The following is a 27203-nucleotide window of genomic DNA, read 5'->3' as shown; positions in this document are numbered from 1 at the left end:
CGGAGAAAAAAGTACATGCAAAAATTTGTTGAGATTCTTATTGGAATTTTGTCCAAAATTTTTGAATCTTTCTATGAAAGGGTATATCTCCCTTTATTCAAGTAATTTTAATGTCACAGGTGAACGAATGTTTATATAAATGACTGTTTTCTTTTGGATTGTGTCTTATTTATCTACAATTTTCATTTATTGCTTTCATGATTTTAATGAACTGGCTTTCTTGTCCGCCCCTCCTCCGCTTTTTAATTCCTGAACAGATCGCTGATGATGGCGCATATTATTCTTTTATTAATGGGGTCTATTTCCCAGTATTAAAAAAAAGTGAAATTGACATACAGGTTCCCTTTCCTTGACAGCTCTGTGTGTAAATTTGCATTCTGGCTGCACAGAGAACTCAGCTGTAATCCGTAACTTTGGGGGGAGTCCCTGACCAGCTTAAAGTTTAGGGAACTTAAAACTCCAAACTTCCCACTGCTAGGTAAGGCTGCACTCTCAGCCAATCCCGAACCGCCAGTCGCGGAGGCTCAAGGGAAACAGACTTCTGACGTTTGGCGCAGACTGTCTGGCCCTGCGTGCGGGCCATCTGCGCATGCCTAGAGCCACCTTTGTGCACTTCCGCCTCTGTGCACTGCAGCCTTTACTTCTGTTTTCCTCAGGCCTTGCGTGGGAAGCGCGGTTCCCGGGCTGGCGGGTCTGTGCGCTCTTCTAGGGCCAGTGCTACACGACGAGGGAGAGGCGGGTGAGCCCGGGAGGGTTGGGTGAGGAGCCCTCGGTTTGGAGGGCGGGAGGGAGAAGGTCGGTGCCCGGTGGTGGGAAGGAGCTCCGCGGACCCCCGGGACGGCGGGAAGCTGGCGTCTCAGTCAGGAAAAGAAGCCGAAGCCCCTGCTTGACTAGCCCCAGCACTGAGCTGGCGCGGCTGTCTGAGAGGCCCCCTTTTTGAGGGCGCAGGAGGAGGGCTTAGTACGCATGCGTGACGGGTGCAGCGAGCCTCTCGGGGTAGGTGGGCGGTGCTGCGGGGAGAGCGCGCGAGGCTGAGTAATACAATAGTTAGCTTTGTACACATACCCATGCCTATGGTTCTCCATTTATGCTTTTTGGATTCCGAACTGCTCTTCAGTCATGTCCATCACTTCATCTTGATATACGTTGTCTCTCTGTTCTGCCTGCCCTAGCATTCAGGAAGGATCAAGAATTATCCGGTTTTTGTATCATGTGATAGAATTTCTGTCTTTTTGTTTCTGAAGATTAGTGCCTTGTTCAGATCAGTTAGTGGCAAAGACTAAAAGATCCGACTCCTAAGCCAGTACTGTTTACTTTTCCATATAACTAAAAGCAAGTTTTTTATGAAAGATCCTTTTGAGAAACAGCAACAAAGATAAATTAAAACACGGGTGTTAAAGCACTGCTTTTTATAGCTTTCTGTGGAGTCAGTAACCAAAGGTTTAGTAATATTAGTGGGGAAATTGATAAACAGCTTAGTTTTGAGTTTTATTATTTTTCTTTAGTCTTGAGTGTTTTTTTTTAACAGCAGCTTTGGTGAAGAGTTAATGTTCCTTCATAATGTGTTTTTTAATTCGTTTTGACCAGTTTTATCATTTAAACTTTTTTTGTGAACACCAGGGGAGATTTAAACTGTTAAAATATCCTTAGGAGGTAAATACCTAACTCTGAACAATTTTATACCCAAGAGCTACCTGATTATATTAGAGTTTAGGTAGGTGGTCTTCTACCATCTGTCTCCCTGACTCTTCTGAAGGTCAAAGGGACTTTGAGGTTTTTCCTTATCTAGTGGTGTGTTTAGCTTTATAGGGAAGGAGAATTCAGGAGCTGCCACACAGGCCAGATCTTTCATGACCCCAGTCCTCCTCTTCTAACCCAGCGTATCTTGAGAGTTGTCTACATTTTCCCAAGAACAGCAGAAAATGAATAAATCCCAGGTAAGTTTGTTCATTCATTCCTTTATTTAACAATGGATTTTGTGAGATTTGTAAGAGTCCATATGTTAAGATGGGAAATTAGTTATAGATAAAAATCAAACTTAATAGAAAATATAAAGTTCACAGATCAATAGCAGGACCAAATTGGCTTACAGATATATACTAATTGTTATATAATGTATAGTTTCTAAGTTGACCTGCAGATACATTTCTGATGACCATGGCAGAAAGGGAGACACTGTATCTTGGATACAGTTTCCTATCAAGACATGAAGACATATCTTCTTACTGGAAGATATTCTTCTTGGTGTTACCGTAGGGACACATAGTGAGTAACCTTCCAGGGACTCACATAGTAAGTAACCTTCCCTGAAATGAGTGCCTCAAACCATTCCTTACTGGGAGTAAAAGGGTCCAAGAGAGGGTTCAAATAATCAATTTTATGATAGTCTTATTAATTTGGGTATACAACTTGGTGTGTTTAGATTAATAAATGGCCTGCACGCCTATTACAAAATTACTTTATCTTAGCCCAGCTGTGTGTACAAGTCCTGCAGCAGATGGTTCAAAGTTAAATTCTCTGGTAAATGTTTCTGAGCCTCTCAGTCAAATTTCATCCCATAGCATTCTGTCTTGGTTCTTCTCCACTTCAGAATCTGTTCAGGTCACCAGTGACTTAATTGTAGTTGCCTTCCTTGAACAACTGCTACATTACCCTACTGACTACCCTCTCCTGGAAAGTCTCCTTTGTCCACTTCTGATACCACTCTTCTGATGGCTTTTTCCTGGAGTCTTCCTCATTATGTCCCATAGTTCAGTTCCGAGTCTAGTTCCAAGTTCTACTAGTCTTCTTATTTTACCCCTGTATGTACATTGGAAAAATATATAGTTAGCTGAACAATACTGTATATTGTTTTGGGTGCTTTTACAAAATATGTAAATTATTTTAACATATGTATGATACACATTTTTCTCCCAATTCACTAATAATTTGAGATCTATCCGTATGTAGTTTATTTTTTTCCTTTTAAAGTTATATTTTCCCATTCTAGGTATTTTATTGGTAGACATTTAGATAATTTCCATTTTTCAGTAATATAAACAGTGTTGCTATGAATATCCGTGTCATTCTCTCTGCACAAATACAAGTGTATCTCTGGACTCTAGAGCAGTGCTTCTCAAAGTGAGGTTCTTTGGCTAGAAGCAGCAGCAGCACCCGGAAACTTGTTTGAAATGCAGATTCTCATGCCCTATCTCAAACGTACTGGAAAAGAAATTCAGGGGTGAGGCTCAGCAGTCTGTTTTAACAAGGTGTTCATGTGATGCTGATACCTGAGTTTAAGAATCACTGCTCTAGTGTTCTATGATTAATATTTTTGAGTTATAGGATATGAGGATTTCTAATTTTTCTATGTACCTTGTTATTCATTAGCAGACTACTTTTCTTCCCTCCTCACCAGGTATAAAAGTTATTTCCTCAGTAATGGGTGAAAAACTTCACTTTAATTTTGTGACTGATTACTGAGGTTGTGCAGTTTTCATAAATTTATGGCTTTTCAGGTTGTTTTCTTCCACTGAGTTTTGTAAGCATTCCGTATGTATTCTAAATGTAATCTTTTGTTGTAATTGTTACTAATTATCTTTTCTTAGTATGTTTTTTATCTTTTAATTTAATGGTGTATTTTCTGTAACTTTTATATTATACAATCCTCCTGTGCTTTCTATTTATTTTTGGCTGCATTGGGTCTTTGCTGCAACACGCGGTCTTTCTCTAGTTGCAGGAAGCGGGGGCTACTCGAGGTGCACAGGCTTCTCTCAGTGGTGGCTTCTCTTGTTGCAGAGCAGGGGTTCTAGGCACACGGACTTCAGTAGTTGTGGCACGCAGGCTCAGTAGTTGTGGCTCGTGGGCTCTAGAGTTCAGGCTCTGTAGTTGTGGCTCACGGTCTTAGCTGCTCCGCGGCGTGTGAGATCTTCCAGGATCAGTGCTTGAACCTGTGTCCCCTGCATTGGCAGGCAGACTCTTTTTTTTAAATTAATTAATTAGTTAGTTAGTTAATTATTGCCTGCATTGGGTCTTCGTTGCTGCACGAGGGTTTTCTCTAGTTGCGGTGAGCGGGGGCTACTCTTCGTTGTGGTGTGCAGGCTTCTCATTGCAGTGGCTTCCCCTGTGGAGCACGGGCTCTGGTTCACATGTTTCAGTAGCTGTGGCACATGGACTCAGTAGTTGTGGCTCGCAGGCTCTAGAGCACAGCCTCAGTAGTTGTAGCACACGGGCTTAGTTGCTCAGTGGCATGTGGGATCTTCCTGGGCCAGGACTCAAACCCATGTCCCCTGCTTTGGCAGGGGGATTCTTTTTTTTTTTTTTTTTTTTTTGCGGTACGCGGGCCTCTCACTGTTGTGGCCTCTCCCGTTGCAGAGCACAGGCTCCGGACGCGCAGGCTCAGTGTCCATGGCTCACGGGCCTAGCCACTCCGCGGCATGTGGGGTCTTCCCAGACCGGGGCAAGAACCCGCGTCCCCTGCATCGGCAGGCGGACTCTCAACCACTGCGCCACCAGGGAAGCCCTGGCAGGGGGATTCTTAAGCCCTGTGCCACCAGGGAAGTCCCTGCTTTCTATTTTTCATTCTGTTTTCCTTAGCCCAAGGGCCTAATGAAATTTTTCTTTATTTTGTCTAAAAATACCAAGCATGATTTTTGTCTAAAAATACCAAGTATGTTTTTAAAAAAATTTTTTTTTAAAAAAATAGTATCTTAATGCATCTGGAGTTTTAAAAATATATATGTGTGTATATTTGTGTGTGTGTATGTATGTATGTATATATATATGTAATGTGATTAAAGGACCTAATTTTATTTTGTCTGTCTGTGAAGAATAAGCACAATAAAAGGATAACACTTCCTGACCAAGCACCAACAAAACAGATTTGAGTGGGAGTGCCTGCCATATTTCTTCATTACGCATGCTGCTGTCTTGGACTGGGTAGATTTTGTCATATTCACAAAGTATTCACTGAGTCTTATTAAGAATGAGAGTTTAATTTCTCCAAATGCTTTCTTAACATTTTATGGGGGATATTTCCACATCTCTTAATAACTAATCTTTGTGGTTTGAAACAAGGCCCACTAGGTCATAAAGCATTATTCTTTTAATGATCTGCATAATTCTGTTCATCAGTATTTTTTCCATAAACTTGTCTATAGTATTATTATTTTTGTGTGTGTGTGTGTGTGTGTGTGTGGTACGCGGGCTTCTCACTGTTGTGGCCTCTCCCGTTGCGGAGCACAGGCTCCGGATGCGCAGGCTCAGCGGCCATGGCTCACGGGCCCAGCCGCTCCACAGCATGTGGGATCTTCCCGGACCAGGGTACGAACCCGTGTCCCCTGCATCGGCAGGCAGACTCTCAACCACTGCGCCACCAGGGAAGCCCTGTATTATTATTTTTAAAGTGTTTAATCTGTTGCTTTTTATTTCTAACAGTTTTTCATTTGTGACTTTTATTACAGATATGTATTTATTAGTCTTTCAAGGAACCAGCTTTTGGCTTCATTGATCTATAATTTTCATTAGCTTCTACTTTTACCTTTATTCCTTGCTTCAGCTGTCTTGGTTATAGGCTATTTTTTCCAACTTTTTGTTGAAGATGAGTTTATTTTAAAGCTTTTAAGTGTATGCATTTAAAGATGTAATTATCCTCTGTGTACCATTTTAACTACAAAATCCAGGTATCAATATGTAGTGCTTTTTTTTTTATGCAGGCTTCAGTTTCTATTTTCATGCCTTCTTTGATCAATAAATTAAAGTGTATCTTAGTTTTTAATAAATCTTATTTGTATATGTATAGCAGGTTTATAGAAAAGTAACAGATCTTAACTATATCTTAACTATAGAACTCAATGAATTATTACAAATCCATTTCCCATGTACTATACTTTTCAAGGGACTGTACTGTAAGATTAAAAATGTTTTCTTTATTTTTTGTGTTTGTTTTTTTATGTATTATTTGTGTGAAAAGTATTATAAACCTATTACAGTACAGTACTATATAGCCGATTGTGTTAGTTGGGTACCTAGGCTATCTTTGTTGGACTTAGAAACGAATTGGACTTACGAACGTGCTCTCAGAACAGAACTCGTTCATATGTAGGGGACTTAGTGTATTTCTCTTCTTGGAGAATCATCTTTGCTCATTTAATTCTTTTGGCCCTCAGTGTTACCTTATCTCATATAAATATAGCCAAACCTACTTTTATTTTACTTATATTTTCTGCAGCATGTTTGATTTTTTGCCCGTCATTTTATTTGCAAATTTTCATGTTCTTTTCTTACAAATAACCTGTGGCAGGTTTTGTTTTTCAAGTCAGGTATGTCTGTCATCGATAAGAAATTTAGCACATTCATATGCCATCTTATAGCTTAGTTGCTGTCTTTGCTATTTAGGTTAATACATATCTTAGTATGACATCGTTGATATTTTTTATGTTCTTTATATTATATTTTTTGTCATACTTTCTGGTTCTTTATGCACTGCTAGTCACATTTATTTTCTTTTTTTCTAATTTGGTAGATTGCTGCTTTTTGGTTCTGATTACCAACACATTAGTAATTGTTGTAATTGAATCTGTATTTCTTTATTAACATATGTATGTTAAATAGTACTTTCTCGTCAAGATCTTTTGATTGTCCATTGCTTGTCTTTCATCCAAGCTAGAGAAGAACTTCAGAAAAATTTTGTATTTCCACATCACTCCTAAAAAAGTGCCTTGGTTTTGTTTTGTTATTTCATACTTTTTTGTTTCAGGCTATTCGTTTCGTGAACAGTATATCAGTTTTATTTCAGAGACTTTCAGTCAAACGGATGTTATAAATTCCAAAAAATATCTGTATTTTTTTTCCTCAGTTCATTGAAGTAAAGTGTACATAAGTGTCAAACTTAAGTATCCCATGAGATTCCCTGGTGCTCCAAGTTCCTCATTATTCTGACTTCTGTTATTGTTGATTACTTTTGCTTCTATGTCTGGCTTTCACTCGATATAGTTTCTGTGAGATTCATTTCTTTTGCTAAGTATATCTATTTCTTTTTATTGCTGTATAGTATTCCACTATATGACTCTGCTACCGTTTATTTCTCCATTGTATTGGTGGGCATTTGGGCTCTCTCTAGGTTTTGGCTATTAAAAACAAAACTTCTGTGAACATTTTCTACAGGCCTTTGGTTAAGAAAAACACACATGTTGGGTGTATAACTAGGGGAGGAATTACTATATATAGCTTGAGAAGAAATTCCCAAATGTTTTTCCAACGTGTATATGTTTACTTACACTCCCACTAGCAAGGTATGAAGGTTTCAGTTGCTTCATGTTCTTGCCAATATCTCCATTTGGTGTTTTCTGACGTTTTCGTTTTAGACATCTAAGTGTGTATAGTGGTATGTCATTGTGGTTTTCATGTGAGAGTAAGATAGGGTGTAGGCAGTAGATAGGGGCATGAGGGAACTTCTGGATTTAAAGTAAAGTTTTGTTTCTTGACCTGGATTCTGGTTAAGTGGGTGTGTTCACTGTGAAAATTCATTGAGCCATTTGTACACTTAAGTACACTTGTGCATTGTTTTTGTATATATATTGTACTTCAATAAAAATTACAAAAATCACAAAGAGGTGACAATGACAAATTAAGTTATCTAAAGAAGTCTGAAGAATAACATTAAGCTAAAACCAGGAGTCAGAATAAGTTTACTTATTTTATACATGGGGATTAGGTCAACAAATATAATTGTATCAACAAATATAATTATACCAATAAATATAATTATATCAAGAAATGTAATTGTACACATTTCAAGTGTACAATGTGATGATATGATATGCATATATATTGTGGGATGATAACCAGGATCAAGATAATTGACACATCCATCACCTCACATAGTTAACTCTTTTTTTTTGACAGTGAGAATGCTTGAGATATACTCTCAAAATTTCAAGTATACAATACTGTATAATTAATTATAGTGACTGTACTGTACATTAGATCCTCTGAAGTTATAATAACTGAAATTTTATACCTTTTGACTTACATCATTCCATTTCCCCATTCCCCCAGCCCTTAGCAACCCCCGGCAACCCCCATTTCATTCTCTTTCTATGAAATTGGCTTTTATTGTTGTTTTTGTTGTTATTTTTAGATTCCACATATAAGTGCTACCAGTAGTATTTTTCTTTCATTGTCTGACTTATTTCACATAGCATAAGTCCAGCCACATTGTTTCCAGTGGCAGAATTTCCATCTTTTTGTCGCTGAATAGTATTCCATTGTATATATCCATTACATTTTCATTATTCATTCATATGTTGATGGACCACTTAGGCTGTTTCCATGTTTTGGCTATTGTAAATAATGCTGCAGTGGACATGAGGGTGCAGATATCTCTTTGGGATAGTGATTTTGTTTCTTTTGGTTTTATACCCAGAAGTGGAATTGCTGGATCATATAGTAGTTCTATTTTAAATTTTTTGAGGAGCCACTATAGTGTCCTCCATAGTGGCTGCATCAGTTTACATTCCTACCAGCAGTGCACAAGGCTTCCCTTTTCTCTACATCCTTGCCAGCATTTGTTATTTCTTGTCTTTCTGATAATAGCCATTTTAAGGTGTGAGGTGATATCTCCTTGTGACTTTGTTTGCATTTGATGATTAGTGATGTTGAACACCTGTTCATATACATGTTAGCCATTCATATGTCTTTGGAAAAATGCTTATTGAGGTCCTTTAACCATTTTCCAATTAAATTATTTGCTTTTTTGCTTTTGAGTTGTATGAGTTCTTTATAGATTTTGGATATTAACCCATTATCAGAAAAATGTTTTAGTATTTTCTCCCTTTCTGTAGGTTGCCTTTTCAGTTTCTTGATTGTTTCCTTTGCTGTGCAGAGGCTCTTACATTTGATGTTAGTTCTACTAGTTTATTTTAGCTTTTGTTGCCTGTGCTTTTGGTGTCTTATCCAAGAATCATTGCCAAGAACCATGTCAAGGAGCTTCTTCCCTATGTTTTCTTCAGGGGTTTTAATGTATCAGGTCTTATGTATAAGTCTTTGATCTATTTCAAGTTAATTGTTGTGAGTGGTATAAGATCAGGGTCCAGTTATATTCTTTTGCATGTGGATATCCAGTTTCCCCAACATCAGTTACTGCAGAGACTGTCCTTTTCCCATTGTGTATTATTGGCACCCTGTCAAAAATCAGTTGACTACATAAGTGTGGGTTTATGTCTGGGCTCTTTGTTCCACTTGATCACAGCTATTTTTATCACAGATAAGTCTCCCTTTCCCTGAAATTAATATTCACTTAATGTAACTTAATTGGTTCTTTATTCATTCTTCCAGAAACGATTTATGAATATTTATTATGTGTCCTAATGTGTGCCACAAGCTGAGGATTCTAAGAAGAATGAGATATATATTTATAACTCCTTATAAAGAGAAACTCTTAGAATTATGTAGGGCATTAAAACAAACACATAATTTTTCTATCATTACAAGTCCTACAATAGAGATGTAAACAAAATCCTGTTTTGTTTTCCTTAGGATTTTTTTCTGGTCAAAAAAAAAAAGAAAGAAAAAGTGGGACTTTCAAGCTTAAGATAACTGTTTTTTACATTGAGTGATTTAACCTATTTTCATTTATTGTTGTTTGGTTTTAGTCCTTCCATCCCACGGTATATTTATTTGTACTTTTTCTTGTTGGTTGTTCATTACATGTTTTATTCTGTTTTATTTTTTCAACACTGAGCTTACGATGCAATATTCTGTTTTAACATAAGATACCTAAATTTTATCATCTCTCTCCACCTTACGTCTTCATAAACTTATGTTACTTTACTTCTCATTCAGTGTACTCTCCCTCTTCAGATATTTAAGGAATCTCAATGTTGGTACTCATGATATGTATCTGCATCAACAGATAAAAAAGATTTTATTTACATGGTCTTTATTAGCAGCATAAGAAAATGTCACAGCTTCATATCTTTCCTTTCAGAAGGTATAAATTATCCTGTTGCAAACTCCTACAGCTGCTGGCTGTCACTTTACTAGCATCTTGTTATTGCTGCTTTTATGAATTCATTCACCATTTCATATATGCCATTTTCCTCCTTGTTTGCATTCTGATTTTTTTGGTTTTGTTTTTTGCTATGTCATGATTCAGTAAAGTGTGTAAGGTGCATTCATCGTAACTGTATAGTGCTTTTTTTTTTTTTTTTTGCGGTACGCGGGCCTCTCTCTGCTGTGGCCTCTCCCGTTGCAGAGCACAGGCTCCGGACGCGCAGGCTCAGTGGCCATGGCTCACGGGCCCAGCTGCTCCGCGGCATGTGGGATATTCCCGGACCGGGTCACGAACCCATGTCCCCTGCATCGGCAGGCGGACTCTCAACCATTGCGCCACCAGGGAAGCCCTGTATACTGCTTTTTAAAAAACAACAACAACAACACATATATGTCCTAGTAACTACCAGCTAGGTCAAGATAGTTAATATTTCCACCACCCCTTCAGGTTCCTTTCCAATCTTTAACAACTTCCCTTCCCTTATGTGGCACTGTTCTATCATTATTTGTTAATGTTGCCTGTTATTGAAACTTAGATGTACAGAATTAGTGTGTACACTTTTATATGAGGCTTTTTTCATTCAATATATGTTAGATTCACCCATGTTGCTGCCTGTACCAGTAGTTTATTCCTTGTATTACTGCATAGTGTTCCACTACATGAAAATACTACAATTTACTTACCCATTTTCCTTTTGAGAGGAATTTTTTCTTTTTATATCTAGTAGCTTTTTAGTTATAAAATTTTGTATTTTTTTAGTTTTTACTCTAGATATTACAGTTTGTGTTTGTGATGTTGTTATATGTAATGAATATTTATTTGGGTGTTCCTCCAGGATTCCTTAACTTAGTTCCTAAAACTCTAATAATATCCCTAAGAGCTGTAAGGGCATCTGTTGTTATAATATGTAGTTTTTGTTCCCAGTTCCTGAAGTAGCTTTAGAGAAATTAAGGTGGAATTGGTGTCTTTTGCTGTTCATAACAAGCTGCTTTCAACCACACCTGAGTTTGTGTTAATGAGGTGACTTTTGGAATGCCTCTAAGAATGAGATACGGGTACCAGGAACACTAACCATGTGATTAGAGGGTTGGAACTCTCTGAGGAGGGGTGAGGGGCTGGAGGCTGAATTAGTTGCTAATGACCTGTGCTTTAATCAATCATGACTATATAATGAAACCTCCATAAAAATCCTTGAATTTATGGGATTCAGAGAGCTTCCAGGTTGTTGAACATGTGGAGGTACTGGGAGGGTGGCGAGCTCTGAGAGGGCATGGAAGCTTTGTATCCTTTTACCCATTCTTGCTTTGTGTACCTCTTCCTTCTGGGTGTTCCTGAGTTGTATCGTTTTATAATAAACCATTAATCTAGTAAGTAAATCATTTTTCTGTGTTCTGTGAGCCACTCTATCAAATTATTGAACCAAAAGAGGAAGGTGTGGGAACCTTAATTTATATCCATTGGTGAGATGTACACGTGACAATCTGCATTTTCAATTCGTGTCTGAAGTGGGAGTGGTGTTGTGGGACTGAGCCTGGGATCTGACGCTATAGTGTCAGAGTTGAGTTAATTCCTTGGAGTGGGAAAAACTCCCACAAATTTGGTGACCTGAGTAAAACAGAGGAATTGAGCTTTTCCTCTACAGTTTTCTTATTTTTGCCTACTGTAATAGTGCTTTTACCACTCGACAGACAATACAAGAATCTTAAAACAGTTTAAGTATCCTTTTACTAGTGTTTTGCTGTATTTTACTTTTGTGTTTGTCACAGATTCCAGAAGACATTACTTGTTGCTTTAAAGTCCATTTTCAGTTTTATTTATTACTTCCCGAAGCTTTGTGCTTCCATCAGGTATCATTTTCCATAACTGTAGTATTTCTTGTCTGTGTGTACTGTTGATAACTTTTTCAACCCTTATGTGGAAAATATATTCATTTTAGAAGAATATTTTTGCTGGATTTGGAATTTTCTAGTGGCATTTTTCCTAGCTGCTTAAAATGACATTCCATTTTTGTTTTCTTATTTGCAAATGGCCTATTCAAATTTTTACCCAGTGTCTTCTCATTTTCATAGTTTCTGTTGAAGGGTTTGCTGTCAGTTTAGTTACCAAGATGACTTGCCTTTTTTTCCCCTCGTTAATTTATAGTGTTTTTCTTTATTAGGGATAGAACTTCTTTGTCAGGTATATGTATTCCAAATGCCTTCTCCCACTCTGTTGAATTTTTATTCTCTTTCTGTCTTTTGATAAGGGTAGGTTCTTAATATTATAGTATTATTATATAATTTGTGTCCCGTTTAAGAAATCTTGACCTATCCTGAGGTCATGAAGGTATTTCTTATGGCATTTTCCAAAATTTTTATTGTTTTACTTTTCAAGTTTAGGTCTATATACCATCTAAAATACATTTCTCTTTACACTTAAGGTAGCAATAAATGTTCGTTATATCAGTAAACTAGCATCACTTATTGAAATGATTGTCCTTCTGTTACCCTTGTCATAAATCAAGTGACATATATGTGTGGGTCTGTTTTTGGCCTCTTCTTCCATTCTGTTGATATGAAAATTCTTATGCTGGTATCACACTGTTTTAATTATGGTATATTGATAATTATATAAGATAAATGATACTCTTTCTGGCTTAATTTTTTTTCAATATTGTTTTGTCGATTTTCACATATTTCACAATTAGCTTGTCTGAGATTTTGTTTGAAATTGCTATGAATTTGTACATCAGCATGGAAAGAATTGATATTTTTTATAATATAATATTTTATAATATTGAGCCTGCCTATCCACGAATTTGTTACATTCCTCCATTTATTTGGGTCTTCTTATTTTCCTTCATTTTATTTTTTGTAAAGATTTTCGTATTTTTCTTGCTATTGTGAGTTGTACCTTTAAAAAATTTAATTTTCTGAAATTTGCTATACTGAACTTGTATCTAATTTCTAAAACTTTTATTTTGGATACTTTTTTTTGGATTTTCTGTGTACTTGATTGTTATACTATATTACTCAAAGAACTTCAGAAAAATGTTGACTAAAATTGGAGATAGTAGGTGTCTTTATCTTGCTCCTGATTTTAAGTGGGACACTTTCCATATTTTACCATTAAATGTGATACTTGCTGGAGGTATTTGTAAAAATCCTTTATCACATTGAGAAAATTCCTTTCTATTTCTAGTTTGCCAAGAGTTTTTTTTTTTTTTTTAATCCTGCTTTTCTGTATTTACTGAGTTGGTCATATCATCATCTCTTAGGTTTAAAAACTATTCTTTCTTGTAATTCTACCTTTTAGAAAATTCCATCGTGGCCTTCATAACCTGTTCTTTTTCTGTAAGCTAGTTAAAAAGTGATTTTTCCCTCAGCTTCCAGTCTTTTTTATTTTCAATCTTAATTTTCTGAGAGCCTTCTGATTCATTCTTGATGACTTCAGACACTACTAAACTATTAATGTCTACCAAGTCCTTATTTTCATTCTACACCTCCAGTATTATGGTTCAAATTTATTATAGTTAAGAAATATCTTGCTAAAGTACAGTGCCCAATCTATTTTCTTCTAATGTTGCTGGCTTGCTTTGTGACTCTAGTATCTGTAGAGCTGTTCATGCATATACCCTGAGAAAACATTTCCTTTTCTGTCCGTGAATTGCTGATCACATTCTGTTGCTGTCTATCTCCTTTTTTTATTATTATTTTTTTTTTGCGGTACGCGGGCCTCTCACTGTTGTGGCGTCTCCCATTGTGGAGCACAGGTTCCGGATGCGCAGGCTCGGCAGCCATGGCTCACGAGCCTAGCCACCCTGTGGCATGTGGGATCTTCCCGGATCGGGGCATGAACCCATGTCCCCTGCATCGGCAGGCGGACTTTCAACCACTGTGCCACCAGGGAAGCCCTCTATCTCCTTTTATCAGTGCTCTACTTGCATCCCAGTTTCTACTTTAGTAGTTTATGTAAATGGTGTTGTTTTGTCCTTTAGCTTTCCCTTCCCATTTTTAAAAAAGAGAATTGGTTCTGATATAAAAACCTGGTCACATACTTTCAGTATATCCTTGAATCTTTTCTTTGGCTCCTCTTTCTCTGCAGCAGTGATCCCTCAAGTAGAGGCATGAATTCTAGATGATATCAAAAACAATACAATTGAATATCTTCTTTTATATGTTCTACAGACATTTCAAGTTCAGTAGGTCCAAAATCTTTCCTGTCTCATTTTCTACACATCCTAATTATTGTCTCTGAATTGAAGGATTGGAACCTAGAATATGTATTGTAGTGAAATAAAATATTAGACTTTTTTTTACATTTTAAGTCTAAGAATAGAACTAAAGTTCATAATAAATTTATTGTTTATTTCTATAATTTATAAATATAAACTTCTGTAGTGTTCAAAAATATTCTTTAACATGGAAAGTTATCACATACTTTGGAGACTATTGGTCTGAAGTTACTCTGTAATCTGTTCCTTGAATACATCCATGGCCCTTTTTCTTATCTCAACTCCTCCTCTGCTGTTTGCCTTTTTGCTCATCTCCTGAAGATGTTAGAGGGCCACTGCCTTTGCCTGTGCCCTGGCCTTGTGTTCATGAAGAACACAGTGTTACTCTTTATCCAACAGCTGTTCTTCCTCAGTGAAGCTCAAAATAGAACTACTTTTGCTTCTCATTTAATCTATTATATGTGTACTTTAACAATAGTGCTTGTAACATATTACTGCAAGTTTTCTTACCAGATTATATGCTTCTTGAATACAGGATGATTTTTAGTAATCTTAGTATTTCCAAGGACTAGCATAGTTCCAGATCCATTGTGCGGGCTTGATAATTAATGCAATGGCAGAATATTTCTACTCTGATTTCTCTTCTTCTCCCAGAGTATAAAGCAAAAGAAACATTCTGCAAACCAATTTGGTAATCTGTAAACAGTAATCGTGGTAAGGATTTGTTTCCATACATCTTTTTCCATGTCACCTTAATTCTGAACATTTCAGATTGAACAGAAATTCCAGGGATCAGTATCATTTACGGATGTGACTGTGGGCTTCACCCAAGAGGAGTGGCAGCACCTGGACCCAACTCAGAGGTCCCTTTACAGAGATGTGATGCTGGAGAACTACAGTAACCTTGTCTCAGTGGGTAAGGTCTGTTTATTATGTAATTCTAAATGGCATTTAAAATTTTTCTTTTAAACCCTAATTCTCAAATAGGGTTAGATTAAATTATTAGATCCTCATGGTGGGATTAATGCACTTACAAAAACAGGAGGAGAAAAGGGATCTTTCTGCATTCTCTACCATGTGAGGACACAGCAAAAAGATAGCTATCTGCAAACCGGGAAGAGAGGCCTCACCAGATTCTGACCATGCTGGCACCTTGATCTCAGATTTCTCAGCCTCCAGACTGTGAGAAATAAATTTCTGTTGTTTAAGTCTCCTGGTCTGTGGTATTCTGTTATAACAGCCCGAACTGACTAAGGCATCAAGTAATAATAAATGCATGAGAATCTTAAATCAGACCCTCATCTTGGCCACAAATTTATAATGAAAAAAATGCCTTTAATTAAGAAACATATGGACATTCTGTAGAGTTTAATGATATTTAAGATTGGAAGTCAGGAGTTAATGTTTATTGGTCACTTTTGGGCACCAGGAAGACATTTGTATTTACTTCTCCAAGGAAATGTTCAGTGGCACTTTCATTGACCAGCTCTAGAAGCTTCCTCCTCTTTCAGAGTCCCTGAAGTCTAGGCCACCTGGTCCAAGTCCTAAATTATTTCATTTTGACAGGGTATTGTGTTACCAAACCAGAGGTGATCTTCAGGCTGGAGCAAGGAGAGGAGCCATGGATACTGGAGGAAGAATTCCCAAGACAGAGCTTCCCAGGTGAGTTAATGTGTACTGAACAAATGAACATCAGGGAATTTATTAGTCCAGAGGTTGACAACTTTAAAATATTTTTTGAAGAATATCACATTAGAGAGTCTAATCCTTATAAGTGACTTAAAATACTGGTATTTTGAGGGCTTCCCTGGTGGCGCAGTGGTTGAGAGTCCGCCTGCCGATGCAGGGGACACGGGTTCGTGCCCTGGTCTGGGAAGATCCCACATGCCGCGGAGCGGCTGGGCCCGTGAGCCATGGCCACTGAGCCTGCGCATCCGGAGCCTGTGCTCCGCAACAGGAGAGGCCACAACAGTGAGAGGCCCGCATACCGCAAAAAAAAACCCAAAACAAACAAACAAACAAAAATACTGATATTTTGAATCACACCTCCAGATACCACTGTTACAAAAAATGTTCTCCTTTTGATTCACTTTTTGAATATTCATCATTATTAAATTTGTCAGTAGTCGAGTTTTTGCCCATCTCATCTTTACTCGTTTTTCTTGGTTACTCTATGATTCTCAAAGCAATTTCAGTTGCCTGCCTTACTACCTCCATTGCTCTGCATTCCTGTTGTTATTGGCCATTTTTTGACTTAAATAATTTTTGAGTACCTGCTATACTGTAAGAGCTGAGTGTAGTGTGAAAAAAATAATGTCTTAATGAGTTTATAGTTGTGTTGTTAATGGCCACAGGTATGTGAAAAGGTGCTCAACATCACTAATCATTAGGGAAATGCACATCAAAACCACAATGAGATATCACATCACACCAGTTAGAATGGTTAGCATCAAGAAAACAAGAGTTAAGATGTGTTGTCAAGGCTGTGGAGAAAAGCGAACCCTTGTACACCGTTGGTTAAGATGTAAATTGGTTCAGCCAGTTTGGAAAACAGTATGCAGGTTCTGCAAAAAATTAGAAATAGAACTAGAATATGACCCAATATTTATACTTCTGGGTTGTATACCCCCCCAAAATGAAAACAGGATATTGAAGAGATATATGCATTCTGATGTTTATTGCAGCATTATTCACAGTAGCCAGGGTATGGAAACAATCCTAGTGCCCATCAACAGATGAATGGATAAAAAAGATGTGATGTGTACAATATGTATACACAGTGGAATGTTATCTAGCCACAAGAAAAGGAGGTCATCCTGCCATTTGCAATACGGATGGGCTTTGAACACATTATGCTAAGTGAGATAAGTCAGATAGAGAAAGACAGGTTACTATATGATATCACTTATATGTGGAGTCTGAAAAAGCCAAACTTAAAAACAAGAGCGTGACATGGTGGTTACCAGAGGATGAAAGATGAGGAAATAGGACATGCTATTTAAGGGTACCAACTTGTAATCAGTAAATAAGCCTTAGAGAGCTAATGAACAGTATAGTGAATAGAGGCAACAGTATGGTATTATAATCATCAAATTTGCTAAGAGACTAGAACTTAAAGAGACTAGAACTTAATTCTTCTGCTAAAAAGAAATGATAATTATGTAACATGATAGTTGTGCTAATTATTGCTACAGTGGCAGTCACAGTATAGCTTATAAATTTGTCAAGGTAACATGTTGTACGCCTTAAATTTATAAAGTTATATGTCAAATATATTCTAATTTTTTAAAAAGTAGTGTTTTGATTTACATTTCCCTGATGATTAATGATGTAGAGCACCTTTTCATGTACTCTGTGGCCATCTGCATGTCTTCTTTGGAAAAATGTCTATTCATATCCTCTGCTCATTTTTAAATCAGATTTTTTTTTTGCTATTGAATTGTATGAGTTCTCTATGTATTTTAGATATTAACCCTTTTATCAGATACATAGTTGTAAATATTTTCTCCTATCAGTAGGTTGCTTTTTTCATTTTGTTGGTTTCCTTTTATGTGCTAAAGCTTTGAAGTTTGATGTAGTCCCACGTGTTTATTGTGCTTTTGTTGACTTTGCTTTTGGTTTCAAATCCAGAAAAAAAAAAATCATTGCCAAGACCACTATCAAGGAGCTTATTACTGCCTATATTTTCTTCTAGGAGTTTTATGGTTTCAGGTTTTATGTTCCCATTTTTAATTCATTTTGAGTTAGTTTTGCATGTGGCTATACAGTTTTCCCAACACCATTTATGGAAGAGACTGTCCTCTCCATGTTGTATATTCTTGGATCCTTTGTTTTAAATTAATTGATTTTGTATGCATGGGTTTATTTGGGGGCTCTCCATTCTGTTCCATTGATCTATGTGTCTGTTTTTATGCCAGTACCATGCTGTTTGATTATTATAGCTTTGTAGTATAGATTGAAATCAGGAAGTGTGATACTTCCAGCTTTCTTCTTTGTTCTCAAGATTGCTTTGGCTATTAGGAGTCTTTTGTGGGTCCATATAAATTTTAGGATTGTTTGTTCTACTTCTTTGAAAAATGCTGTTGAAATTTTGATAGGGATTGCTTTGAATCTGTAGATTGCATTGGGTCATATGAACATATTAATAATATAATTCTCTCAGTCTATGAGCATGGAATAACTTTCCATTTGTGTCTTTTTCAGTTTCTTTTATCGGTGTCTTATAGTTTTCAATATGCAGGTCTTTTATCTACTTGGTTAAATTTATTTTTAGGTATTTCATTCTCTGATGCAGTTTTAAATGGTATTGTTTTCTTTCTCTTTCTGATAGTTTGTATTAATCTATAGAAACAACAGATTTTTGTATGTTGATTTTGTATTCTCCAACTTTACTGAATTCATTTATTAGTTCTAAAAGTTTTTTGATGGAGTCTTTGGTGTTTTCTATGTGTAATACCATGTTATCTGTAAATAATGACAGTTTACTTTTCCCTTTCTGATTTCGATGGCTTTTAAAAAATTAATTAATTTATTTGGTTGTACCAGGTCTTAGTTGCGGCAGGCAGGCTCCTTAGTTGCAGCTTGCCAGCTCCTTAGTTGCAGCACACGGGCTCTGTAGTTGTGACATGCAAACTCTTAGTTGTGGCTTGCATGTGAGATGTAGTTCCCTGACCAGGGACTGAACCCAGGCCGCCTGCCTTGGGAGCGTGGAGTCTTATCTTCTCTGGTGGGGAAGTCCCTGGATGGCTTTTATTATATTTTCTTGCCTACATCCTCTGACTAGGACTTCCAATACCATGTTGAATAGAAGTGTCAAGAATGGGCATCCTTGTCTTGTTCCTGATCTTACAGAAAAATCTTTCTGCTTTTTACCATTGAGTTATGATTTTAGCAATGGTCCTGTCATACATGGCCTGTATTATGTTGAGGTACACTTCCTCACTACCCACTTTGTTGAGAGTTTTGATCACGAATGAGTGTTGAATTTCGTCAGATGCTTTTTTTTTTTCCATTTATTGAGATGATCATTGATCTTTATCCTTCCCTAATATGATGTATATCACATTAATTTCCAGATGTTGACTCATCCTTTCATTCCTGGAATAAATTCCACTTCATCATGGTGTATGCTGCCTTTAGTGGGTTGTTGAATTTGATTTGCTAATATTTTGTTGAGGATTTTTGTGTCTGTCTTCATCAGGGATATTAGCTTGTAATTTTCTTTTCTCTCAGTGTCTTTGTCAAGTTTTAGTAACAGGGTCATGCTGGCCTTCTAAAATGAATTTGGAAGTGTCCCTCCCTATTAATTTTTTGGAAGAGTTTGAGAAAGATTGGTAATAATTCTTTAAGTGTTTGTTAGAACACACCAGTGAAGCTGTCTGGTCCTAGGCTTTTGTTTGCTGGGAGTTTTTTTGATTATTGATTCAAACTTCTTACTAGTAATTGGCCTGTTAAGATTTTTAATTTCTCCTTGATTCAGTGTTGGTAGGTTGTATATTTCTAGGAATTTATTCCTTCTAGTTGTGAAATTTATTGTGGTATAGTTTTTTATAGTAGTCTCTTACCCTTTGTATTTCTGAGGTGTCACTTGTAACATCTTCTTTTTTGGTTTTGGTATTATTTATTTGAGTATTCTTTTTCTCACCATGAGACTGTCTAAAGGTTTCTCAATTTTGTTTATCTTTTCAAAGAACCAACTCTTAGTTTCATTGATCTTTTCTACTGTAGTTTTAGTCCCTATTTCATTTTTATCTGCTTTAGTCTTTGTTATTCCCTCTTCTACTAATTTGGGCTTCATTTCTCCCTCTTTTTCTAGTTCTTTGAGTTGTAAAGTTAGGTTGTTTATTTGAGAGTTTTCTTATTTCTTGATGTAAGCATTGTCATTATGAATTTCCTGCTTAAAACTGCTTTCACTTCATCCTGTGAGTTTTGGTCTGTTGTGTTTACATTTTCATTTGTCTCAAGATAGTTTTTTTTCTCCTTTGACTTCTTCTTTGACTCATTGGTGTTCACTAGTATTTTGTTTAGTCTCCAAATGTATGTGAACTTTCCAATTTTCTTCTTGTAATTGGTTTTTTTCATTCTGTATCATTGTGGTTGGAAAAGATGCTTGATATGATTTCAGTCTTCTTGAATTTGTTACGACATATTTTGTGGGCTAACACATGATCTATCCTGGAGAATGTTCCTTGTACATTTGAGAAGAATGTGTATTCTGTTGCTTTTGGGTGGAATGTTTTGTGTATATCTGTTAATCTGGTCTGATATGTTGATTAAGTCCAGTGTTTCCATATGGATTTTCTGTCTGGATTATCCATTGACAAAAGTGGGATATTATCCCTACTATTATTGTATTGCCATCAGTTTCTCTTTGACCAGCCCTTGCTTGTCTCCTTAGTCCCACATACTACAAGTCCCTTCATTCGGGTTTCCCAGTAGTCTGAGCTCTATCAGAACTGTGACATCATCTCAGTATTTTCCCACTCACAGTGGAACTTTTTCTTGCTGGGAGTAATTTTTATTTGTGGTTAATCACCTCTAAGTTTTCTGTCTCTTGTTTTACATGTGTTTACCACAGTTTCTAGCTGACTCTTTTCGTAGATATGGGCTCTATCTCAGTTTCTTCTGTATTTGAATATTTATTTCCTTACTTAGTGGTGATATGAAGTTAGTAGTATTCTGTATCTCCTAGTTGTGCCAAAGTCATGGATTGTTGTTGGTAATTTTATTTGTTCTCCTTATATTGATATTTTTAGTTTTTTGGAGGATTCATGGAGAGATTCAAATTTAAAGAGTTTCTGTTATTCCTCAGATGTTGCAAACCAAATGTATGTGTTCTAATAACAGTTTCCTCTCCCTTTTTCCACTATACTGGCCTTTTTCTTTCTTGCATTTGTATTTTCACCTGAAACCCTAGAAATAGAAAAAATACATACTTGCAGTTATTTTTATCCCTGGAGAATAGACAAGAAAGCAAAGTCAGCTACAAATAATGTAGGGCATTTGTATATAGTATATAGGTCTCGTTCCATAAGAAATGTGTTAATGTTCATGTGATGAGATTAATTTTTCTTGTTTCTAGAAGTCTGGAAGACTGACCACATGAAAGAAAAGAGCCAAGAAAACCAGCCTAAACATGTGTGGGAAGTTGTATTCATCAATAACAAAATGCTGACTAAAGAACAAGGTAATGTAATAGGAAAACCACTTAACTTGGACACAGATTCTTTTCCTTCCAGAAAAATACTCTGTGGGTGTGACTCATGTGGAATGAACTTCAACTATGTTTCAGAATTCGTTATCAATAAGAAAAACTATTTAGGAAAAAAGACTGATGAATTTAATGCCTGTGGAAAATTGCTACTCAATATTAAACATGAGAAAACTCACACTAGAGAAAAAAGTGAATTTTTTAAAAATGGGAAAACGGTCAGTCATAATGAGGATCCTGTTCAGCTTGAGAAGATTCAAACTTTAGAGCAAAATTTTGAATATAGCATATATCGAGAAACCTTCCTTGAAAAGGCAGTATTGTATACACACAAAAGAGAGATCACTGAAGGGAATGACTGTGAATATGATGAATATGGGAGAAGGTTCTGTGATAACTCAGCCTTCTTGTTCCATCAGATAACTCCCCCAAAGGAAAATCACTATGAACTTAGTAATTGTGGGAAATCCTTATGTGTGAAGTCCACCCTTTTGAAACATCATGGGGCACATTTGAAATACTATGAATGTGATGAAAGTGGGAATAATTTCAGGAGGAAGTTGTACCTCTCAGAGCTTCAGAAAACTCATACAGGAGAGAAACACTTTGAATGTAATGAATGTGGGAAAGCTTTTTGGGAGAAGTCACACCTCACTCGACATCAGAGGATACACACGGGAGAGAAACGCTTTCAATGTAATGAATGTGGAAAAACTTTCTGGGAGAAGTCAAACCTCACTAAACATCAGAGATCACACACAGGGGAGAAACCCTATGAATGCAGTGAATGTGGGAAAGCCTTCAGCCACAAGTCAGCCCTCACATTACACCAGAGAACACATACGGGGGAGAAACCCTATCAGTGTAATGCATGTGGGAAAACTTTTTACCAGAAGTCAGACCTCACTAAACATCAGAGAACACACACAGGACTGAAACCCTATGAATGTTTTGAATGTGGGAAATCCTTCTGTATGAATTCACACCTTACAGTACATCAGAGAACTCATACAGGTGAGAAACCCTTTGAGTGTCCTGAGTGTGGGAAATCTTTCTGTCAGAAGTCACATCTTACACAACATCAGAGAACACACTTAGGAGATAAACCCTATGAATGCAGTGCATGTGGGAAAACTTTCTACCATAAGTCAGTACTCACCAGGCATCAGATAATTCATACAGGGTTGAAACCTTATGAATGTTACGAATGTGGGAAAACCTTCTGCTTGAAGTCTGACCTTACGGTACACCAGAGAACTCACACAGGGGAGAAACCCTTTGCATGCCCTGAATGTGGGAAATTTTTCAGCCATAAGTCAACCCTCTCTCAACACTATAGAACCCATACAGGGGAGAAACCCTATGAATGTCATGAATGTGGAAAAATCTTCTATAATAAATCATACCTAACTAAACATAACAGAACACATACAGGGGAGAAACCCTATGAGTGCGGTGAATGTGGGAAAACCTTCTGCCAGAAATCACAGCTCACTCAGCACCAGAGAATTCACGTAGGGGAGAAACCCTATGAATGTAGTGAATGTGGAAAGGCTTTCTGCCATAAGTCAGCTCTAATCGTACATCAGAGAACGCATACAGAAGAAAAACCCTATAAATGTAATGAATGTGGAAAATCTTTTTGTGTGAAATCAGGACTTACTTTGCATCAGAGAAAACACACAGGGGAAAAGCCTTATGAATGTAATGAATGTGGGAAATCCTTCAGTCACAAATCATCCCTCACGGTGCATAACAGGGCTCACACAGGGGAGAAATCTTGTCAATGTAATGAATGTGGGAAAGTTTTTTACCGTAAATCGGACCTTGCTAAACATCAGAGATCACACACAGGGGAGAAGCCCTATGAATGTAACACATGTGGCAAAACGTTCTCTCAGAAGTCAAACCTCATTGTACATCAGAGAACACACACAGGAGAAAAATCTTATGATTGAAGCGAATATTAGAAATGTTGAGCATTTCAGACAATTCACATCATGGAGAAAGCTCTGTTGACATCCTGAATGTTCCGTAACCTTCATCCACAAACTGGCCTTATTTTACTCTAAAGTAATGACATGGGACATATCTCTAGACTGCAACAAGTATAGGACAGTCTTGTTAAGAGGTAACATTCCATTGAACGTCACATAACTAATACTGGCATAAAACCTCACAGATATTTTGATTTTGTAAAAATTTTAGCAAAAATACAAACTAGGTTATGTCGTAATTTATGTTGGGGAGAAGTCTGTCCATTTGAGACATATGGCTTGAAGATTTTCTTTAGAGGTAATCAGACATTAGAAGTTAGAAGTTGTGTTTTGGTTTTGATGTCATAGTTATTTTTAGGAAACAAATTGTAATTTATAGATGTATATTGTGCAATGTAAAGCTTTAAAAACTAAAAAAAAAAAAATAGTAAAATAGACTCACAAGAAGTTGCAGTAATAGTACATAAAATTCTCATGTGCCCTTTACGAAGCTTCCTCTAATAGTAATGTTACATAACCATAGCAAGTACAAGGAATTGATGGTACTCTACTACTAAGTCAGATACAGACCTTATTCATATTTCACCAGGTAGTCTGTGTGTTTATGTGTGTATTTCTATGAAATTTTATGGTTTATATATTTGAGTTAACCTTCACAGGTTGCAAAATCAAAAAGGAATCTGGAATCTGTATTACAATAAGATTATAAAGGAATCAGGATTTCACAATAAGAAGTTTCCTTGTATTAATAATCACAGCCTTTCTGCCACCCTGATTTTGGCAACCATTTGAATATGAAGCTTTTTAAAAGCAGAGATAAATTGACTAATTAGGGCAACAGCACTAAACACCTGTGAAGTATCCCTTAAGTTCACAGGGCTATATATGTAGGAAACTATATGTTTCCTACACAGAACTTAATGAAATTGTGAATAGAAAATAGATACTCCTAGTTTAGCAGTTGTTAACAACATTAGGCACATCTCCCATGTGTGTAGGGCCTGGAGCAACAGTTCAATAAAAGGAAGCCCACAAAGCTAATGTCTAACATTTTAAAACTTATATATCAAAATAACAGAATGTTCAATAAAATGTATTCTATGCATGGGGATATCTAGGCCCTACTCCCATTGCCCCTTTTCTCTTTTCACCCATGGTTCATCGCAAACCATGATGTGCCTTGAGTATACATATGTAAGTACTCTAGCCTTCAGCCTAAATTTATCCAAACCCTGTGTAAGCAACTGCTTTCCAAGACAGGGTCCAGGAAAGAAGCCTCAGACTAGATGACACTCAGGGCTGTAAATTAGACTAAATTCCAGGGTCTGATGTACCCAGAGATCTGGGCCCTTAATGACTGTTGATTCTGTGAGAAGGAGGATTGAGCCTGGAGCAGGGCCAGAGTAGAACTAGAGTGGTGCTTTTATTGACAGGGCAAAGGTGATATACTAAATTACATGATCAGATTATGGAAATAATTAGGTTAAGCTAATAATCTAAGATTACATAACCAAATGATCTTAGATTGCACACAGAGTCTAAGCTTCCATTTTAGGAAACTAGACAAAGAAGAGCAAATTAAGTCCAAGGAATAAAAAACAAAAGAATAATGAGAATTAGGGCAGATATCAGAGTAATTGAAAACAGGAAACCAATAGAGAAAATCAGTAAAACCAAAAGCTGGTTCTTGGAGAAGGTCAATAAAATTGATAAATCTCTATCCAGTTTAACTAAGAAAAACAGAAGACACAAGTTGCTAATACCAGGAATGAAAGAGAGCCATAACTACTGATCCCATGAGCATGAAAAGGATTATAAAGAAATGTTATGGACAACTCGGAGACCACAGATTTGATAACCTAGATGAAATGGGCCAATTCCTTGAAAGACACAATCTGCCAAAACTCACAGAAGGATAAATTGGAATAGGCATATATCTATTCAAGAAATTGAATCAGTTGTTAATCTTCCAAATCAGAAAGTATTAGGCCCAGATGTTTTCACTGGTGAATTCTACCAAATTAAGGAAGAGATGGTGTCAGTTCTCTACAATATCTAACAGAATGTGAAAGCAGAGAGAATACTTCTTACTCATTGTATGAAGCCAGCATTACCCTAATTATAAAACCAGGCAAAGACATAACAAGAAAGGAAAACTACAGACCAATATCTCATGACCATAGATATAGAAGTTTTCAACAAAATATCTGCAAATTGAATCCAACAATGTATAAAGAGAATTACATGCCGTGATCAAGTGGGATTCATCCAGGTATGCAAGACTGGTTCAACATTTAATAATCAATTAATGTAACCCATCATGTCAACAGGCTAAAGAAGAAATATTATATGATCATATCAATAGGTGCAGAAAAACATTTCAGAAAATCCTAACACCCATTCGTGATAAATAAGAAACTCTCAGTAAGCTAGGAATACTAACTTACTATAAATAAATACTAAGGAATTTCCTTAACTTGGTAATAAACATCTATAAAAATCCTACAGCTAGCATCATACTTAATGGTGAGAAACTAGTTGCTTTCCCAATAAGATAAGGAACAATGCAAGGAGGTCCCCTCTCACTACACCTTTCCAGCATCCTTCAGGAAGTCCTAGCTAATGCAGTAAGACTAAAAGGTACAGATTTGGAAGAAAGAAATAAATCTATCTACGTTCACAGATAACATGATTGTCTATGTAGAAAATTCCAGAGAAACAACAACAACAAAATCTCCTGACACTAGTAAGCAGTTACAGCAAGGTTACAGGATATAATGCTCAAGCAGGTGATAAAAAGAAATGAGCTATCAAGTAACAGACACACAGAAGAACCTTAGATGCGTATTGCTAAATGAAAGAAGTCAATCTGAAAAGGCTTTATACTGTATGATTCCAACTGTAATGCATTCTCATAAAGGCAAAACTGTGGAGAGAGCAGGAAGATCACGGGTCCGGGGTGAAGGTGGGAGGGATGAATACGTGGATTACAGAGAATTTTTAGGATGGTGAAACTATCTTGTAGGATACTGTAATGGTGGATACATGTCATTGATTTGTCAAAACCTACAAAATGTAAAACACAAAGGGTCAATCCTAATGTAAACTATGGATTTCAGTTGTAAAACTATATCAGTATTGGCTCATCAGTTGTAAAAATGTACCACACTAATGCAAGATATTAATAATACGGAACACTGTGGAGGGAGGTGGAGGTGAAGGGGTATATAGGAATTCTGTGCCTTCTCATTTTTTCTGTAACCCTAAAACTACTCGAAAAAATGCAGTGTATTAAATAAATAAACAACCCTGCCTCATATAACAGAATAGATTAATCTGTGAGGATGCTTTCTTACATATTTACAAAATTGAAAACTCACATCACTCAGTACCAATTTTCCCATGTGGGGTTGGGCTGGGGAGGGGAATGCATTCTCAGAAATCATATATTGACAACCACTGAAGCATATCTTCAATTACAGCTTTCTGCTTTTCTAAGACTTATTACCTTTTTTTGGAATTATCTTAAATTCCTTACCTCTCATTATAACATCTTGTTTCTGTACTAAAGTTTTTGCTTGTCAGTCATATGTTTTTGCACTGCAGCTATAATCACCACTAATGAATATTTGGGTTGTTTTTATAGTCTTCGTAATACTTTATTTTAATATTTATTTAATTATTTATTTGGCTGTGCTGGGTCTTGGTTGCAGCCTGCGGGATCTTTGTTGCAGCATGCGGGATCTAGTT

At 36.7% G+C, this 27203-nt stretch overlaps 1 protein-coding gene across 1 annotated transcript; it reads left to right on the top strand.

The window, feature by feature from the left end:
* Positions 1 to 544: 544 nt before the first annotated feature.
* Positions 545 to 26780, top strand: LOC137209356 (zinc finger protein 33B). The gene is made up of 5 exons (XM_067710972.1): positions 545 to 739; positions 1802 to 1937; positions 15018 to 15162; positions 15813 to 15908; positions 21328 to 26780. Exons 2-5 carry the CDS (start codon positions 1923 to 1925, stop codon positions 23412 to 23414), a joined length of 2343 nt encoding a protein of 780 aa, XP_067567073.1. The 5' UTR covers positions 545 to 739; positions 1802 to 1922; the 3' UTR covers positions 23415 to 26780.
* The last annotated feature ends 423 nt before the right edge of the window (positions 26781 to 27203 follow it).

This window comes from Pseudorca crassidens, chromosome 16, assembly GCF_039906515.1.
Source record: "Pseudorca crassidens isolate mPseCra1 chromosome 16, mPseCra1.hap1, whole genome shotgun sequence".
NCBI classification, from domain to species: domain Eukaryota; kingdom Metazoa; phylum Chordata; class Mammalia; order Artiodactyla; family Delphinidae; genus Pseudorca; species Pseudorca crassidens.
The sequence above is the reverse complement of the archived record's forward strand: the minus strand, read 5'-3'. Positions and strand labels throughout refer to the sequence as shown.

Bases quoted from the DNA above. Each gene is read 5' to 3' on its own strand.
- LOC137209356 (XM_067710972.1), top strand. The intron at 15,163-15,812 runs GTAAGGTCTGTT...TCATTTTGACAG, and splicing joins CAGTAACCTTGTCTCAGTGG to GGTATTGTGTTACCAAACCA. The intron at 15,909-21,327 runs GTGAGTTAATGT...TCTTGTTTCTAG, and splicing joins CCCAAGACAGAGCTTCCCAG to AAGTCTGGAAGACTGACCAC.